Source organism: Leucopleurus acutus (assembly GCF_964270905.1).
Source record: "Leucopleurus acutus genome assembly, chromosome: 2".
Taxonomy (NCBI): Eukaryota; Metazoa; Chordata; class Mammalia; order Artiodactyla; family Delphinidae; genus Leucopleurus; species Leucopleurus acutus.
Window position 1 is genome coordinate 84897434 of NC_139143.1, and position 19633 is coordinate 84917066.

The window sequence follows — 19633 nt, forward strand, 5'->3', positions numbered from 1 at the left end:
TTTCTCTTTGACTGATTATTTAGAAATGTGTTATTTAATGTCCAAGTGAATGGAGATTTTCCTGTTATCTTTCTGTTACTGATTCTAAATAGTTTGATTCCACTGTGGTTGGAGAATCCAATCTATGATTATTTTATTTATTTATTTGTTTTTTAAATTTTTGGCTGCACTGGGTCTTCCTTGCAGCGTGCGGGCTCTTTGTTGTGGGTTTCTCTCTAGTTGCGGGCTCAGGAGCATGCGGGCTCAGTAGTTGTGACACGCAGGCTTCTCTCTATTTGTGGCTCGCAGTTTTGGTTGCCTCGCGGCATGTGGGATCTTAGTTCCCCAACCAGGGATCGAACCCGCATCCCCTGCATTGGAAGGCGGATTCTTCACCACTGGACCACCAGGGAATTCCCGCAATTCTTTTATACTTGTTGAGGTTTGTTTAAAGGCCCAGGATATGGTCTATCTTGGTATATGTTCTGGGGACACTTGAAAAGAATGTATATCTGCTGTTGTTGGGTGTAGTGTTTTTATAAATGTTAATTGGACCCTGTTGATTGACGTATCATTGAGAACTTCTATATCTTTGCTGATTTTCTTTTTTTCTTTTAAGTTCTCTTTAATACTTATTTATTTTATTTTGGCTGTGTTGACTCTTAGTTGAGGTATGCCGGATCTTTGTTGGCGGCATACCGGATCCTCCCCTGCGGTGCGGACTCCTCGTTGTGGCATGCGAGCTTCTCTGTAGTTGTGGCGCGTGGGTTGCAGAGCGTGTGGGCTCTATAGTTGTGGCGTGCGGGCTCCAGAGCTCGTGGGCTCTGTAGTTTGCAGCACGTGGGCTCTCTAGTTGTGGTCTGCATGCTTAGAAGTTGCAGCACGCAGGCTTAGTTGCCCCGCAGCATGTGGGATCTTAGTTCCCTGACCAGGGATCAAACCCTCGTCCTCTGCATTGGAAGGTGGATTCTTAACCCCTGGACCACCAGGGAAGTCCCTGTTTAGCTATAGGTCTGCTGGTGACAAATCCTCCTTAGTTTTCCATCATCAGAGAATGTGTTGATTTCCCACTCATCTCTTAAACTTTTTTTTTAATTTTTAAAAATTTTATTTATTTAATTTTGGCTGAAGCAGAAGTAGTATATGACATTTAATAAGAAAATTTTGTAAAATAAATTAATGGAGAATGGAGGACTTTCCTATTAGATAATTCAAATGTACTATAAAGCTGTAGTTATCAAACATGTTCAGTATTGACATAGGAGCTGGAAAATATATTAATACAGAATAAAAGTATAGAAAGAGATCAATTATTTGTAGACACCTAAAAGTAAAGTAAGTAAAGTAGTAAAGTAAAAGTAAAGTAGTAAAGGAGTCATTTCCGATAAGTCAGGAAAGGATGGATTATCCCATAAATGATATTAGAATAATTATCTAACCATGTATAAGAAAATAATCAGAGTCCTGCCTTATGCCAGGTAGGCATAAGTAGTAAATTCCATATGGATTAAAAATCTAAATGTGAAACACAAAAGTATTATAAGAAAATATAGAAATAATCTCGAGGGTGGTGAGCTTTCCTAAGTAAGACAGAAATCCCGGAATTATTTAGGAAAACACTGATAAATTTTACAGCATAAAATTGTGAAATGTTATATATTTAAAGGCTAAGGTAGGTGATGAAAAAATATTTGTAATACATAACAGGCATATATTATCTTTTATATATTGATATCCTTTAATATCCTTTATATACTGTTAGATCTTACAAATTCATTAGAAAAAGATATTCAGTATAAAAATATTAAAGATATGAAGAGTCAACTCATTGATTTCAGATGACTAATGTAAAAAGATACAAGAATTACAACAAATACTGTACCATTTTTACCTGTCAGGTTTGGTGAAATTAAAAAGTATAATATGCAGTTCTGGTGAGAGAAATAGGTACTCTCATATCCTGTTAGTGGGAGCAAAAATTGTAGCAGGCTTTCTGGAACATAATTAGCCATGACCAAATGTGCCTGTTTTTGATCAGAGAGATAGGTGTATATAATCTGAGGGGAAAAATAAGAAATAAAATGAGCTCAACTTAAAAAAAAAAACACATTTGTTTATTTATTTGGCTGCACTGGGTCTTCGTTGCAGCACGTGGGATCTAGTTCCTTGACCAGGGATCAAACCCGGGCCCCCTGCATTGGGAGCGCAGTCTACTGGACTACCAGGGAAGTCCCTACTCTATATAGTTTTTTTTGAGTATTGGAATTTAGGTGATTTTTTAAATTTTGGGTTTTTTTTGTATTTTCCAAAAAAAAAAAAATCAGAGGAGCTAAGTTATGTATATTTGTTGCATTAGTGAAATATGTAAACCAATTTGTGTGTGTGTTTTAGATTAATATTATGTCACTATTACCAGCTTTTAAAAGAGAAGGCTATAGAATATAGTGCTACCTCTTCCAAACTGTATGAAGTTGGGGGAATTGAAGTGTAGGGAAATCTTTTCTCAGGGTAAGAATTCAAGAAAAGCAGCCTGGACGTGAGCATTTGGGTTTTCTAGCAAACTCCTGAGATTTTATCCATAGCTTGAGCCTTTCTTCTAGCCAGTTTGATGATGATGATAAGCAAGAACAATCTTTTTAAAATCTGTATTTCTGTTCTTCTCTGACAGAAATGACATCAGATGTACCATCACTGGGTCCAGCCATTGCCTCTGGAAACCCTGGGCCTGGGATTCAAGGTGGAGGAGCCATTGTCCAGAGGGCTATTAAGCGGCGACCAGGGTGAGTTTGAGTGTACTATGTTACAAACGTTTCTCCTTTAAACCAGCCTGATTTTGTTAGTCGCTGAACCATCTATTCCTAACCCTCTCACTTCTTCTGGCTACTTACTACACTCCTATCAGATAACTTTCTTTAATCCCTGGATTTTTCTTTGTATGGAATTGATGTCTTTATCTTAGTTTCTTACAAGCAGTTTTATTTTGTTTTTTAAAACAAAAATCTCTAAGAGGTAAAGGACTCTGGCTAAGCCCAAAGATTTCACCATTGCTGAGAAAATTTCACTGCTTTCATTAAGCTTTGTATCTGCATTCTCAAAAGTTTTTTGGTAGGCCTTTTTTTTTTCTTGGCTGCGTTGGGTCTTCGCTGCTGCACGTGGGCTTTCTCTAGTTGCAGCAGGCAGGGGCTACTCTTAGTAGTGGTACATGGGCTTCTCATTGCAGTGGCTTCTCGTTGTGGAGCACGGGCTGTAGGTGCGTAGGCGTCAGTAGTTACAGCACACGGGCTTAATAGTCACGACACAAGGGCTCTAGGGCGCGCGGGCTTCAGTAGTTGTGGTGCTCAGGCTCCGTAGTGGTGGCTTGCGGGCCCTAGAGCGCAGGCTCAGTAGTTGTGGTGCACGGGCTTAGTTGCTCCATGGCATGTGGGATCTTCCCAGACCAGGGATCGAACCTATGTCCCCTGCATTGGCAGGTGGATTCTTAACTACTGTGCCACCAGGGAAGTCCCTGGTAGGCTTTTTACTTTTCTGAATTTAGAGAATGCTGAACTGTAGAATATGTCTCCTTTAAGTTATTGATATGTTGCCTTGCTTGGAACCTAGAGTCCATTCAGTTCCAAAATTATTTATTAGATGCCTCATTAGTGTAAGTCATTGTGCCGATTGCTACTAGGATACAAAGGTAAATAAGGCACAGTCTTCATCTTTTAGTTGCTTATGTTCTGAAAGGGATAATCACTACATGCATAAATATAATTCAAGATAGAATATGCCAGGTTTGCTAAGAAAGGAACAGATACACTGCTGTGTGTTTCAGTGTATGGGAATACCACCATTGGTTGTTAGAAATTGGGAAAGGCTTCAGAAAAGAGGTTGCTTTAGAAAGGCCTGGAAGAATGGGTAGTATTTTACCTACTTTTTAAAGTATTAAAGTATTGAATTTCTTTTTCTTTCTTTTGCTTTTAATAATTATGTAGCTAGTGTTATAACTAGTCTTTAAGTTTCCTCTTACCAGTAGTAATGAAAGAGTGATCCCTGGGTTAAGGTGTTAACATGAGTAACATATTAAGACTTGCTATGTCTCCAAGAGCTTTATACATTTTAACTCATTTACTGAGGTATCTGGTGAATAAGTAACTTACCCAAGGTTTTGAAGCTAATAAGTGGAAGATCTATGATATGAACCTTGGGAGGTTAGCTTTTATTGTCTACTCTCTTAAACACAGTGTTGTGGTTATATATAATAGCAAACAATTAGAAGCAGTATTATCAAAATTAGGGGATTGATTGAGAAAGTTGTATTGAAAATGTACAGCTATTAGAAATGACAAATATGTATTGGTACAGAAAAATGTTTACAGTATATTGAGAAAAGAGGTTACAGGGGCTTCCCTGGTGGCACAGTGGTTAAGAATCCGCATGCCAATGCAGGGGACACGGGTTCAAGCCGTGGTCCGGAAGCTCCCACATACCACGGAGCAAATAAGCCCATGTGCCACAACTACTGAGCCTGCGCTGTAGAGCCCACGAGCCACAACAACTGAAGCCCGTGTGCCACAACTACTGAAGCCTGCACGCCTAGAGCCTGTGCTCTGCAACAAGAGCAGCCACCACAATGAGAAGCCCTCGCACCACAATGAAGAGTAGCCCCCGCTCACCACAACTAGAGAAAGGCACACAGCAACAGAAGACCCAACGCAGCCAATAAATAAACAAATAAATAAATAAAATATATTTTAAAAAAAGAATAAAATGAAATAAAAAAGGTTACAGTGTATGTAATATACCAACTCTATCAGAAAAAAATATATAAATAACGTGTGCATAGCAAAAAAACTGAAAGGATACTCATCAGATGTATGGGTGATGGGATTATGGGTGATTTATTTTTTCTTTTGTTTTTAGTTATTTCTAGATTTTCTGAAGTAAGTGTGTTTTATTGATAATCAGGAAAATATATTAAAATAAATATACATTTTTTAAAAGAAAGATTGGAAAATATAGAAAGAAGACTAAAGAGCAATAATCCTACTACCCAAAGTCATCTCCCATCAGTTTTTTTTAGTGTAATTACTTCATTCTTTATTCTATATGTAGATTTCTTTAAATAGTTATAATCATATAATTATGTAGGTTTATATAGCCTGGTCTTTTCACCTAATTGTATACAATAACCTTTTTTCCATATTGTCACATATGCTATAGAAACATAATTTAAAATACTTACATAGAGGGGATGTACTTAATTGCTATTTTGGGACATTTAAACTGTTTTGAAGATTTGCTGTTATATATAATGCTTAATGAATATCTTTGTATATAAATTTTTTTCTCTGAGTTATTTCTTTAGGATAGATTCTTAGAAGTGGAGTTATTGGGTAAGTAGGTAGACTTTGACAGGTGATCTGGGGCTACAGAGAGGAAGAAGAATGGACACTTTCAGGGTTGATGCTATGTACTTCATATATAACCCATTTAGAGGCCCATAATATCAGGTTATCACAGTAGTAGAGATGCCAAGATCATTGGGTTAAGGTGGTAACATGAGTAATGTTTTAGTTTAATGGAGTATAGAGATTAATAGGAGATTGGCCTATCTTGTTACCTATAATCTTGCCTAATCCCTTGAAATGAAAGTCACCTCTGCTTTTACTAAACATTTAAAGCTTATTGATTGTGCTCTCCATATGAAGCTTTCTCATTCTCACTTGTATATTTTATTTGTCTAGGCAAAGAATCCCTTGAGGGCAAGTCTTTTGTTTTCACCTCATCTAGCACAGTATCGGGAATGTAGCATATATTACTTGTTCATTAGGTGAATGAAGGAGAGAAACATCATTTAACAACCTTCGGGGAATTCCCTGTTGGTTCAGTGGTTAGAACTCCGCGCTTTCACTGCTGAGGACACGGGTTCAATCCTGGGTTCAGTCCCTTGGGAACTAAGATCCCACAAGCTGTGCAGCGCAGCCAAAAAGCAACCAACCAACCAACCAGCCAACCTCCAGAGGTCTTAAAATCACTCCCTATGGAACATCACTGTTTTGAGAGATGTTTCAGAGAGCTTAACATAGCCTAAGGCAGACTATAGAAATGAAAAACAGTCCTGAATTATTCATATTAATTTTTTCTTGTCTTTTTGAGTTGATCCTGCTCCTTTTGTAGAGGTTGTACTGTGATATAAAACTTTGGCAAAGGTGGATTGCTACCCTAGGAAGATGAAAGGTAGCAATAGGTATTCCTTTTTTTTTTTTTCTTTTTGCGGTACGCTGGCCTCTCACTGTCGTGGCCTCTCTCGTTGCGGAGCATAGGCTCACAGGCCTAGCCGCTCCGCGGCATGTGGGGTCTTCCCGGACCGGGGCACAAACCCGTGTCCCCTGCATCGGCAGGCGGACTCTCACTGCACCACCAGGGAAGCCCTGGTATTCCCTTATGATTGGCTAATTTCTTTGCCCAGTTTGGTACAACAGGAAGAGGTAATATACCTTTACTTATTCCACTTCCTCTTTTCCTTCTTCCATCTGAGTGGGTGTTCAGATAGCTTGTAGATTTAGAATTTTAATTTTTTTAATGTTCTGCATTTTCAATAGGCTTATAATATTTTTTGTTGGCTTTCCCCAGATTGGATTTTGATGATGATGGAGAAGGGAACAGTAAATTTTTGAGGTAAGATCTTAAAAAACTTTCTCTAGATTTCTGATATTAAAAATTATTTCATTATCTTTATATTTCTGACTCATAATATTTTTGTCTTTAGGCCTAAGGAGAGTGCTTCACCCTAAAACTAAAGTTACCTATTACATTATACCCCATAAAATTTTCAAGCATTCTGGTAATAGCTCCAGAGGAAAGAGCTCAATGAGGGGAGAGCAGAGAATTTACAAGACCCTCTGTGTCAGTTATCTATTGTTGTGTGGCTTAAAAAGAAAAATGATTTATTATTTCTCACAATTCTGTGGATTGGTTAGATGGTTATTCTGCTGATCTTGCCTAGACTCACTCATAAGACTGCATTCAGCTGCCTTGTCAGCTGGGAACTGGACTCAGCTGATAAGGCTGGGTATCTCTTTCTTTGTGGTCTTTTATCCTTAAGGAGGGCAGACTGAGTGTCTTTACATGGTGATGGCTGCAATCCAAAGGGCAGGTCCCAGTCTGAATGCTTATCAAGCTATTGCTTTGGATTGACGTTTGCTGTTGTTCCATTGGCTAAAGCAAGTCATATGTCTGAGTCCTGATTCAGTATAGGATGGTGCTATACCAGGTAGTGAATACTGCAAGGTGTAATTAGTTTGGGGGTCATTAATGTACTAATCTTTCATGCCCTCTAATACTCAGTGACTTCTCCTACAGAGCAGGAATTGGAATTTGTATCTTTGAGTAGTGAATCTTCTGGAGAACTGAAAATGGACTTTTCAGTATATTGATGAAGGAGTTTTTTCAGAAAAGGGAAATTTTTATTTTTGCTTAAGACCAGTCACTTGGCTTTGTTTTTAAGTAACGAAAGCAATAAGAGTCAAAGAATGGAAGATAACCTTGACTGCAACCTGCCTTTTTTCTTTTCAAATTTGAAAATATTACCTAGGTAGCGTCTACATTGCAGAATAACAAATATTTGAGAAATAAATAAAGGAGCCCTATTTTTTAAACAATTTATTTTATTATGTGAGTGCCCAGGCTTCATTATTTGTTCGTTTTATTAACTAAGTTCTTAAAAGAAATATAAACATTATATTGCAAAATTTTTAAACAGTGCAGAGTTATATGTAATGAAAGTACATCTTCCCTCACTTCAGACCTTCAGAATCCTTCCCCTTAGACAATTATAGTTTCCAGTTTATTAAGTATCCTTCCAGAAATATTCAGTGCATATGTAAGTGTATTTAAATGCACATATATGTGTGCACATACACACACTGTCTCCTCAGTTTTTGTTTTTACACAGAGGATGCCCATATTGTAAATTTCTTGCCATTGTTTAGTTTTGTAATGCTTAGTCAGTTACATCTATCTGTGTATTTTTTTAATATCGTTGTTGTTTTTGCAGTGTTTAAAGTGAAAGCTTGTGTTTCTAGCTACTGCCTAGTTGAGGAACACTGCCATATATTCTTGAAAACAACAACCATGGCTTGGCCACCATAAAGAGATAGTTGCAAAATATTGGAGAAAGCAATTCTCCAGGAGAGCTTTTTAGACTTAATGAGTGTCAACAAATGTGAAGAGGGGTAGAGATTTCAATTTCTGTTCAAGAATAGACTTTTTTCATACAGTTCCATTGGGAATTCCTCCAATTAGGAATCCCTAATTATAATGATAAATACTGTTAGTGGAACTGTGTTGTGCATATGAATGAGATAGGGGTAACCACTAGTCTTATTTATACCTATCAGTTAGCTCTATCCCTGAGTCATTGCTTCCATTTCCACAAAATCTGGTAGTCACAAACTATATGCAAATTTAAAAAGGTTTATTTGTCTTTTCCCCAACCATAAAAAAAGGTTTTCATAATTCATCTTACCAAGTAGGTCATTATGCCCAAGTGAGGCATCGCCAATTTTTTTTATTTGACCATCGGTACTTTTTTTTTTTGGCCTCGCGGCTTGTGGGATCTTAGTTCCCCAACCAGGGATCGAACCCATGTCTCCTGCAGTAGAAGCATGGAGTCCTAACCACTGGACCGCCAGGGAATTCCCAGTACTTTTTTTTTTTTTTTTAATTGGAATTCTCCACTTTGGTCAATGAGTGAAACTCTTATTTGCGTTGTATCTGTAAATCAATATTAAATCTCCTTGGTGGATGAAAGCTGTAATTTATTACCTCTTTTCATCACTTTGTTCAAGTGTCATTTTTTTAAAAAATTCATTTTTTAAATTTATTTACTTTTGGCTGCATTGGGTCTTCATTGCTGTGCGTGGGCTTTCTCTAGTTGCGGCGAGTGGGGGCTACTCTTCATTGTGGTGCGCATGCTTCTCATTGCAGTGGCTTCTCTTGTTGCAGAGCACAGACAGCAGAGAGATATAGGCTATATATAACGCTATAGGCATGCGGGCTTCAGTAGTTGTGGCACACGGGCTCTACTAACTAACTAACTACTGATAGCTGTGGCTCGTGGGCTCTAGAGTGCAGGCTCGGTAGTTGTGGCGCACAGGCTTAGTTGCTCTGTGACATGTGAGATCTTCCAGGACCAGGGCTCGAACCTGTGTCCCCTGCGTTGGCAGGCGGATTCTTAACCACTGTGCAACCAGTGAAGTCCCAAGTGTCATTTTGTTATATTCTCCAGACAACATCTATAAAATAATTTTTTTTTTTTAAACAGAAGAAATTTATTTTCTTACAGTTCTAGAGGCTGGAAGTCTGCGGTCAAGGTGCCAGCGTGGTTGGGCTCTGGTGAGAGCTCTCTTCTTGGCTTGCAGATGGTTGCTTTCTTGTTGTGTCCTCACACAACAGAGGAAGAGGAAGAGGAGTAAGAGAGAAAAAGAGAGAGAGAGACCATAAAATAATTTTTAAGAATATAAAGGCTTTGAAATTCTAGGTACAATATTAGAGTTGCTAGTATCTAGAATGCTTCTCAAATTCAAACAAATGCATGTACAAATCCACCAGGGGTTCTTGATAAGATAGAGATTATAATTCATTAGGTCTGTGGTAGTACCCAAGGTTCTGGCATTCTAATAGATTCCTAAGTGATGCTGCTGCTTCTGGTCCACTGACCACACTTTGAGTAGCAAATATCTGCAAGATTCATTCTTGAGATTCAAAATTAATATGAAAGGACTTCCCTGGTAGTGCAGTGGTTAAGAATCCCCTGCCAGTGCAGGGGACATGGGTTCGAGCCCTGGTCCGGGAAAATCCCACATGCTGTGGAGCAACTAAGCCTGTGCACTGCAGCTACTGAGCCCATGTCCCACAACTACTGAAGCCTGTGTGCTTAGAGTCCGTGCTCCGCGACAAGAGAAGCCACCGCAGTGAGAAGCCCACACACGGCAACGAAAAGTAGCCCCTGCTTGCCACAACTAGAGAAAGCCTGTGCACAGCAACGAAGACCCAACTCAGCCAAAAGTAAATTAAAACAAACAAACAAACAAAATTAATATGTAAATTATAGGTCTCTTTTTTCAGCTTAGATCACTGTTTTCATTAAAAGTTTGTAGCGGGCTTCCCTGGTGGCGCAGTGGTTGAGAGTCCGCCTGCCGATGCAGGGGACACGGGTTCGTGCCCCGGTCCGGGAAGATCCCAGGTGCCGTGGAGCAGCTGGGCCCGTGAGCCATGGCCGCTGAGCCTGCGCGTCCAGAGCCTGTGCTCCGCAACAGGAGAGGCCACAACAGTGAGAGGCCCGAGTACCACAAAAAAAAAAAAAAAGATAATTTCCATGATACTTGAAGAACTCCTGCAACTCAATAACAAAAAAACAACCTGATTTAAAAATGGGCAAAGGACTTTCAATAGACATTTCTCCAAAGAAAATACACAAATGGCCAAAAAGCATATGGAAAGATGCTCATGATCACTAATCAGAGAAATGTAAATCAAAACCACAATGAGTAGGCCATTAGGCTGGCCACCATCAAAAAACCCGGAAAATAACAAGTGTTGGTGAGGATATGGGGGAATTGGAACTCTTGTGTACTGTGGGTGGGAATGTAAAATGGTGCGGCCACTTTGGAGGAACATTAAAAACAGAATTATCATATGATCCAGCAGTGCCACTTCTGGTGATATATCCAAAAGAATTGAAAGCAGGATCTTGGAGAGATATTTGCATACTCATGTTCACTGCCCAATTTTTCATAGTAGCTGAGAGGTGGAAGCACCCCAAATATCCATTGACAAATGAATAAAGAAGTGTGGTATATACAGCTAGTGGAATATTATTCAGCCTTAAAAAAGAAGGAAGTTCTATCACATACTACAACGTGGGTGAACCTTGAGGACATTATACTAAATGAAATGAGCCAGTCACAAAAAGATAAATACTGTACGATTTCACTTATATGAGGATCTAAGTAAAGTAGCCGAAATCAGAGAGACAGAAAGTAGAATGGTGGTTGCCAGGAGCTGGGCGTGGGATGGGGGCAGGGAGAGTGGGAGGGTGGTGTTCAGTAGCTATAGAATTTCAGTTTTTCAAGGTGAAAAAGTTCTAGAGATATTTTGTACAACAGTGTGAACATATTGTAGTTAGCACTACTGAATTGTACACTTAAAAATGGTTAAGATGGTAAATTTTGTGTTACACGTTTTTTGCCATAATTAATGAAAAACAAAAACAAAACAATCCCTAACCTCAGTGGTGTTGACAGGGTAGTCAGCTGTGCCCTCATGAGATCATCATCTGTTTTTGGAGTGTCTGATAAGTAAGAGTAAAGGACACATTAGAACCCTGACAAATAATAGTCATGGGTTTTTAAGTTCTGTGGGATGCTGTTATTATCTCTGTTGTTTTGTGATGCCTTTTCATTGGCTTTTTTTGGTTGAATATTTTTTACCCCTTTCTAGTTTTCCTTTCAGAGTGAAATAGATATAACAAGTGTAATGCCTTGGACTAAGCCCCTTTTTTTCTCCTTCAGGTGTGATGACGATCAGATGTCTAATGATAAGGAGCGGTTTGCCAGGTAATGTAGTAGAGCATCTTGGTCCTTGTCGTGGGACCAGGCAATTCAAAAATACTGAGTTTTAATTTTATCTCAGTGAGAGTTAATTTCTCTATCCAGTCTGTTTCTTCTTCTGAAAGCTGTTGAAATTTAGTATTATACTTGTTTACGTTCGGGTAACAGGGCTTCAGACTTACGGCTTCAAACTAATGGTATATTTTACCCAGTGTTTTTATGTATGTGTTAGATAGCTATACAGTGTGCTTGCTGGGTGTCCACAGGAACACAAACAATATGAATTTCTTTGTTGCATTTATTATTAAGTGGATCTACAAAATCTGTATAGATAATGGTTTTATTCTTTTAAAAATAACAGCAAAGAAATGATTTATGTGAAGACTGGAGTTTTTATTGAAAACAATATGTTTATCTGTCAAGAGGATGAAAAATAATTTGCTTTATTAAACAGATCCTTCTCAAGTCAAATATTGGTTTATTTTTAGAAAGTTTATTCTATATATTAATAAGTAGTAAGTTATTTGTTTTTTAAATATCGAGTTTGCAGCCACCTCAGAAAAGTGAATAATCCCAAATCCAGTGCTTAACTAATAAGCATTTACTATTTATTCATTGCTGATACTGCTGGTCTGGGGCCCATACATTGAGAACAATTGATGTAGAGGGCTAAGAAATATCAGTCAGAGTAGTTTAAAACTACTCTGAAGCAGTGAGATGCCATCATAAGCTTTGAATGAGATGCTAATATATAAAATGCATATGGGATTTTTCTCTAGTAGCAGTATATAGGACTGATTAAACAGAAGCACTATAGTCAGGGAGGTAGATATGAGGCTATTGAAATAATAATACAGTGATAAAATCATGAGGGCCTGGGCTAGAATGGTGGCAATGACAGTAGGAAAGGAGTGAATTTAAGAGGTTTTTGAAGAATTTGTTTATCGAAGTAGATACTTGTAAACATTTTAGGATGTGGACCATCTCTAAAATGAGAAGTTAATAATAGGGATTTGGGGAGTAGTTTTTCAAAAGCTGCATTAGAAAGTGAAGCCATCAAATAGTAGTGGTGGTGGTACAGGTTCATAGTCTCTTGACTGAAATTCCTAAAAGCTATGAAAGCATGACCTGAACTGTTTTAGACTTCATTTGTCTTGCTTAATGTGAATATTTATACATTCATGTATTTCACTCGGAAATATTAGAGTGGGTAAGGGATTATGGATCTGTAGGGGTAGGAGTAGTAATAGGAATTTTAGATATTTAACTTTCAAACAAAAGAACTCATTTCTTTTTCTTTTTTTTTTTTCTTTTTGGCTACACTGTGTGGCTTGTGGTATCTTAGTTCGCTGACCAGGGGTTGAACCTGTGCCCTCAGCAGTGAAAGTGTGGAGTCCTAACCACTGGACTTCCAGGGAATTCCCAGAACTCATTTCTTTAAGATATGATTTGTTAAGCTAGTTCACCTCACATATCCTCCTTCGGAATTCAGTTAGAGGGTCTTTAGAAGCTTAAATGAATTTTCCCAACTTTTTGAAAAAATGATTTGTAGTTTGTTAAGGAATTACAACAACCCAATGTACATGAAACTTCACTTAATATCACTGTTTTCTTTCTCTTCTGGTAAGTATGCATAAGTTTTCACATGGTTCTTATCATTACTGTGTTATTTTTTGTCTCTTTTTTTTTCCTGCTGGCCATTTTTTGGAAACTTTCCCGTATATTGATAAAGTCATTATACTTGTCATTTTTAATAGCTAGTCTTTCAGCCTGTTATGTCATACTTAGACTTTTTTTGTTACTCTATTTAGTGTTAATCTCTTTATATTTATATATATATATATATATTTAAGATGGAATTGATTACTGATAAACTGGCCTACCAACACCTTGTTTCTTCAGCTGTCACCAACCCTTATAGTATTTTAGTTATCCAGAGAAATTTAGTGATAATCTTTGTAGCCCCCTCTAGGAAGGGGGAGTTGGTACTAGGATCTAGCAATGTTATGGCTTTATTGCAGAGAAATGGGAAAGTGACTGAATCGAAATTTACTACTTTAGGATCAAATCATTGATAGGGAATATATCAGAAACTTAGCTCTTAGTTTTATTTATGTAATTTCTCCAGTGAAGCTGTTTGGTTATTTTGTCTGTGAGTGCATGTGTGCTATATGTGTGTTATAGAAAGATTGTGATCACTTGTTTGACATTCTTATCATGATTTACTCTTTGATTTTTTTTCATTATAGAATAGCATATGTGGATATCATTTTCTTTTCAGATTGGGAGCATTGTGTGAGAATGGTATTCCCTTGTTTGTTTCTTGTTCAAACTGTATATCCTTGGTTTCTACAGAGAATGATTGGCTTACTGTGCTCAGATTATGTTAATTTATAATGAATATTAGCCTTGCTTTTATGTTGACCTTTGTCCTGTAAGTTACTTTTTCTTAATCCTAACAGATGGCTTTTTAGAGTTACAGGCAAGGTTCTTGTCCATATTTCCATTTTCCCCTCTCTTCTCTGCATCTGTTTTGTTCTATTTCTTTTCTTTCCTTCCCTTCCCTTTTTTCTCTGTCCCTTCCCTCTCTCCTTCCCTTCCTCCCTCCCTCCCTCCTTTCCTTCCTTCCTTCTTTCTTTTTATTTTACTTTTAGCTTAGTTCGTTAATTCTGTTTCTAGGTCGGATGATGAGCAGAGCTCTGCGGATAAGGAGAGACTCGCCAGGTAGGAGAACAGTGTCTTTTGGCATGATGAAGCAGATCATGCTGCTTTTTCTATCCTTTTTCTTATTCTGCTCTTTTCTTCCCCTTTCTCTTCGTGTTTTTCCTTGTCTGTGGCAAGAGAGGACAAGATTTTTAGAAGTTTGTGTGTAACAGGAACTTTGGCTTCCCCCATCAGAAAGTGGGGGGTTGAAGGAACTTTACTTAGGAATTTAAGAAATTGCTATTAGTTTTTATAGATTTCTCTTTTTATCTTTATCTTAGCACTAAGTTTCACAGAATAAAAAGCTTTCAGAAACAGTGCAGCTGTGCCAGTTGGTGCTTTAGCAGGGAAATACTCCTTTATCAGAAAACCAATAAATATATCTGTGTTTGCAATTAGTTCCCAGTCTTTAGGCCTCAGTATTTACTCCACACCTCTCTAGAAGGCTCACCCTTATTTTCCTGTGTAGACTCACAGTCTAGATTACTTTGTCACAGCAGTACTGGTGTTGCTTTGGTGATTGAATCTTTTGTGTTTCCCAGAAAAGCTTAGCAGCCTAGATGTGGCTGTTTAAAAGATCAGCCTTATGGATTTCAGTGTCAGAAATCTGTCAGATACTAGGAAAATGGGTGCTTTATGTTTGAGTATTGAATTTTATGTTTCTCAGGCAAAGTAACTAAATGTCAATCTATGTTGTGAGACCTTTTCAGTAAAGGAGACTCTATGGAGTTCTCTTTGGAGACTGTTGTCGATAATGTAGAAATACTGTGGAAGAAATGTTGTGCCCAAATTTTCCTGTTTTTTGGTCTCTGTGATTTGGGATACTCAGTAGGAGGTAGATCACTAATACCAGTACCAGTTTTTATTACTTCCCCCCTCTTACCTACCATTTCCTCTTTCAGCTGGGCCGCAAGCTCGTTTTGCTGCCATTTCAACTTATGTCTCCTACGAACTCTTTCACTTTCATAAAACTGATTGGTGTGGTATGGTGGGAAGAACATTGCCTTCATTGGGAATGAGGGCAGCCCTTAGAAGAGTCAGTTAACTGCTTGACCTTAGTTTGCTCTTACCATAAAAAAGAGATTTATGTTAGATTTGTTGTGTTCTTTTTGTTTTGGCAGAGAACTTTTGTTCCAATAGAATCCTTAAGTGGTAATAGAAGTCAATAAAAAAGACAAAAGCAAAGCTGCTCAAGTAAAAACAGAAATGTAGCATGTTGTTTGGGTCTTTCCTTGAAGCAGTCCCACAGAAGACACTGAGGAACTATTAGGCTTTTCAGAAATCCAGTTTGAAAACTACTGGATTATTATTTTTAACAATGATACTCTGTTTGATTTTGAGGAAGTCAGTATTGGAGATATGTTCCACTTACCCTGGTGAGATCCAGATTTTATGTTTTCAGGCCTTTAAACATCTTCCTGTCCACTTCACTCCTATTCTCCAGTTCGCTTTGTCCCAAATTGGGCACCCATAAGGGACTTCTAGTAGATGATATCTTACAAATCTCATGAGCTCAGTGTACTGGCACCAAACCCAGATAGAGAAGGTAGGGCTTTGTGCATTAGTGGGACAAGTAAAACTTCCAATTCTGCCATCTAGTGTTGAGAATAAGAGAGATGCTTAGAACAAACAGCATTTTATAGACCAAGGGAATCTATACTGTCAATTCTTGTATCAGCTGTTGAGCAACATACTTGTGTTGGAAAAAATTGGTCATTTTATGTTTTCAGCCTTTAAAAAGTTGAATTGGTAGACATGAAATCAGCCAAGCTGCTTTCAGCATTTTTTAAGACTGTCATTTCTTTTTTTTTCCTAACATCTTTATTGGAGTATAATTGCTTTACAATGGTGTGTTAGTTTCTGCTTTATAACAAAGTGAATCAGCTGTACATATACATATATCCCCATATCTCTTCCGTCTTGTGTCTCCCTCCCTCCCACCCTCCCTATCCCACCCCTCTAGATGGTCACAAAGCACTGAGGTAATCTCCCTGTGCTATGTGGCTGCTTCCCAAGACTGTCATTTCTTAAAACACATTTTGTTCTGAGGGAGTGGTAATTTACATAGGAAGTAAAGTTTCCAGGAGTTAGAATTGCTGGTATCTGCTTGTACCCTGTCTGCCTCATTAGTTTCTATTCCATGCTTGCTCTGCATGAGAAGTTTGGCAAACCTTACTTTAACTTCTGAGACTTAAGCATCACTAAATCTGAATACCATATTTCTTCAGCAGCTCACTTGGTATTCATATCTCTCTCCCGGCTCCCAAATGGCCAGATGTGACCACCTGGATGGGGCTTCTCCTCTCTCTCCCTCTCCATGCAGGGAAAACCATAGTGAAATTGAACGGCGCCGACGGAACAAGATGACAGCCTACATAACAGAACTGTCAGACATGGTACCCACCTGTAGTGCCCTGGCTCGAAAACCAGACAAGCTAACCATCTTACGCATGGCGGTTTCTCACATGAAGTCCTTGCGAGGAACTGGCAACACATCCACTGATGGCACCTACAAGCCGTCTTTCCTCACTGATCAGGTCTCTGGGAAGCACAGCTGAGAGAGTCTAGAATCTTTTGAAGGTTTTGATCCTTTTGGGGTAGATGACCATAATCCTGAATAGCACATTATATTGGGAGTCAGAGCAGAGCTAAGTCTGTAGTTTCTTATTTATTTATTTAATTTATTTTTCGACTGCTTTGGGTCTTCGTTGCTGCGTGCAGGCTTTTTCTAGTTACGGTGAGTGGGAACTACTCTTAGTTGTGGTGCGCAGGCTTCTCATTGCGGTGGCTTCTCTTGTTGTGGAGCACGGGCTCTAGGCGCGCGAGCTTCAGTAGTTGTGGCTTGTGGGCTCAGTAGTTGTGGTTTGTGGGCTCTAGAGAACAGGCTCAGTAGTTGTGGCACATGGGCTTAGTTGCTCCGCAGCATATGGGATCTTCTGGGACCAGGGCTCAAACCCGTGTCCCCTGCATTGGCAGGCAGATTCTTAACCACTGTGCCACTAGGGAAATCCCTGTAGATTCTTTAAAGCACAAGAATTCCGCTCTGAAGGAAATATTCAGACCATGGGAGAGTGAGTTTTGATCCCTGACTATATCATTTATTAGCTTTGGAGCAGTGAGAAGTAGAGAAGAATTGTGAAAGCTATTTAGCAAAACTTATAGGTACTTTAGAACTGTACTCATGAAGAACAGTGGAATCACAGGGAGAAGAAATGACTGTGTCCATGAACCAGTTCTTTTCCTTGGCTTTAGGGTTATAGAAGATGGAAGGAAACTATTTTTTATTCTTGAAGCAGCTTCCAGTTTTAGTGATACAAGGAGTCTAATAGGAAGTTGTTGCTTAGAGATGTACTCTGGTACATTTGATGCACTATGAGAGAAATAGAGAAGGCAAAAACATTTCCAGCCTTTCAGGAACTCAGTCTGAATATGGATATGTGAGTGGTAGGATACACACATAAGTGAAAAATGATAGGAAAATGGGTACGGAGAAGAAATGCCTTAAAAAACTTATTAATAATTTATATAGGATTAAATGTGTGTGTGTGTGTGTGTGTGTGTGTGTGTGTGTGTGTATATATATATATATATATACACACACACACATTAGAGGGATAGCTAAAGTGAATAGAATGGCCAGGCCTGAGTGAGAATAGTCAGCAAAAACTTCAAAGAGTAAGGAAGCCATGTTGTGTTTTATTAAAAATAACACTTGGTTATTGCAGAAAAACTTGTAAAATATAGGAAGTACAGGGAAGAAAAAATTGACCTGTGATGCCATGCTTTTATTCAGAGGATTAGAAGGAAAGAAAGAATATAATTTGGAAGAAAGGAATAAGAATTTTCCAAATAGGATGGTCTGTCTGAAAGTACATATAGCACAGATATTATATATATGTACAATGAAATAGCTAATCAATTTGTTCTAACAGAACACATACAGATATTGATTCAACAAACTCCAGTAATGCACATTTCTAAGCTAACCAGGTTCTTTGTGCTATTAGAAATGTAAAGAATGGTAAGAGATAGTCACTGGTAGAAACAGACATGTAAGTAAATCAATCATAATATAAACACAGAATCAGTTCTGTATCAGAAAGAGGTGCAGTAATAAGTCCTGTAGAAGTGCAAATATGGAAAGCAAAGAATAGGGGAATAGGGTTGTAAGTATTGGAAATAACTTGATCAAAAGCATAGTGAGAATAATCAGGTTATTCAAGGAAAATCAGGTAGTTTAGCGTGCCTTGGGAGATGGTAATAGGAAAGTAGGCTGGGACCTGATGATGGAATATTTAGGTGTTATGTTAAATAATTTAGATTTTAATTTTTAGGCAATGGGGAGCTATAAAAAATGTGGTAGCATTTTAAGGATGGATTGGAGACAGTGAAAGCAGGAAGACCATTTGTCTTGGCATGAGATGACTAGGACAGTGACGTTGTATTTGAAAATAAAATTGATAAAACTGAGTTATCCCTGGAGTGTGAGAAAAAGGAGCTAAGAGTTTTGAGGCCTGTATCCTGAGAGGAAGGGAATACTGTTAATCAAGAAAGGGAATGCTAGAAGAGCACAGAGGATTGTTTTCGAAGGGGGAAATGATAGGTTTTGAGATGTTGAAATTGAATTGCTGGTAAAATGTCTATTTGGAGATGCTTAATAGATTTTAGGCAAGTCTAGGCATATGGATTTGGGTATCATTTCTTAGTGGAGGAGTGGATATGATTTCTCAGGGAGAGAGTATGGGATAGAGAAGAGAACTTAAGATAGAACCTTGGAAATGCCTACACTTGAGACTTGAATAAAGGAAAGGGAACCTGAAGCAGAGAAGGTACATTTGGAAAGGAAGTATAAGTTGGAGTGCAGTGTCATAGAAGCTAGGGAGAAATAAAATTTAAAGGGTAAAGTGAACAACACTATCAGATATGCAGTGACATTGAGTAAAATGATATGGACTCAGGAAAGGGGACTTGAGTTGGCATTTAGGAATACATTAGTAACCTGAAAAAACATGAATGTAGTGGTTTAGAGTGAAGATTGCAGTGGGTTTGAGAAATAAGTGAAAAGAGAGTAGAGCCAGTGAGTGTAACACTACTCTTAATTTAAGCTTGGTGCTGAAAGATGAATTGGGCGAAGTTGAGGGAAGTTTTGTATAGAATTGAGAAAACTTGATCATGTTTAAGATCTGAGGGGAGGGACTTCCCTTGTGGCACAGTGTTTAAGAATCCACCTGCCAGTGCAGGGGACACAGGTTTGAGCCCTCGTCCAGGAAGATCCCACATGCGGCGGAGCAACTAAGCCCATGTGCCACAACTACTGAGCCTGCACTCTAGAGCCCGTGACCCACAACGACTGAAGC

General features: G+C 38.4%; 1 protein-coding gene across 6 annotated transcripts in view; it reads left to right on the forward strand.

Moving 5' to 3' along the window:
- The window catches only part of ARNT (aryl hydrocarbon receptor nuclear translocator), a 62649-nt gene that overhangs the window by 20303 nt on the left and 22713 nt on the right, over positions 1–19633 (forward strand). For 4 of the 6 annotated variants that reach the window (XM_082833666.1, XM_082833667.1, XM_082833670.1 and 1 more), the window contains exons 2-6: positions 2648–2759; positions 6595–6639; positions 11535–11579; positions 14253–14297; positions 16600–16813. In XM_082833666.1, the coding sequence (XP_082689792.1) occupies positions 2648–2759; positions 6595–6639; positions 11535–11579; positions 14253–14297; positions 16600–16813 (461 nt within the window). The remainder of the gene's footprint in view (positions 1–2647; positions 2760–6594; positions 6640–11534; positions 11580–14252; positions 14298–16599; positions 16814–19633) is intronic. The other 2 variants (XM_082833668.1, XM_082833669.1) reach the window with 1 other exon arrangement.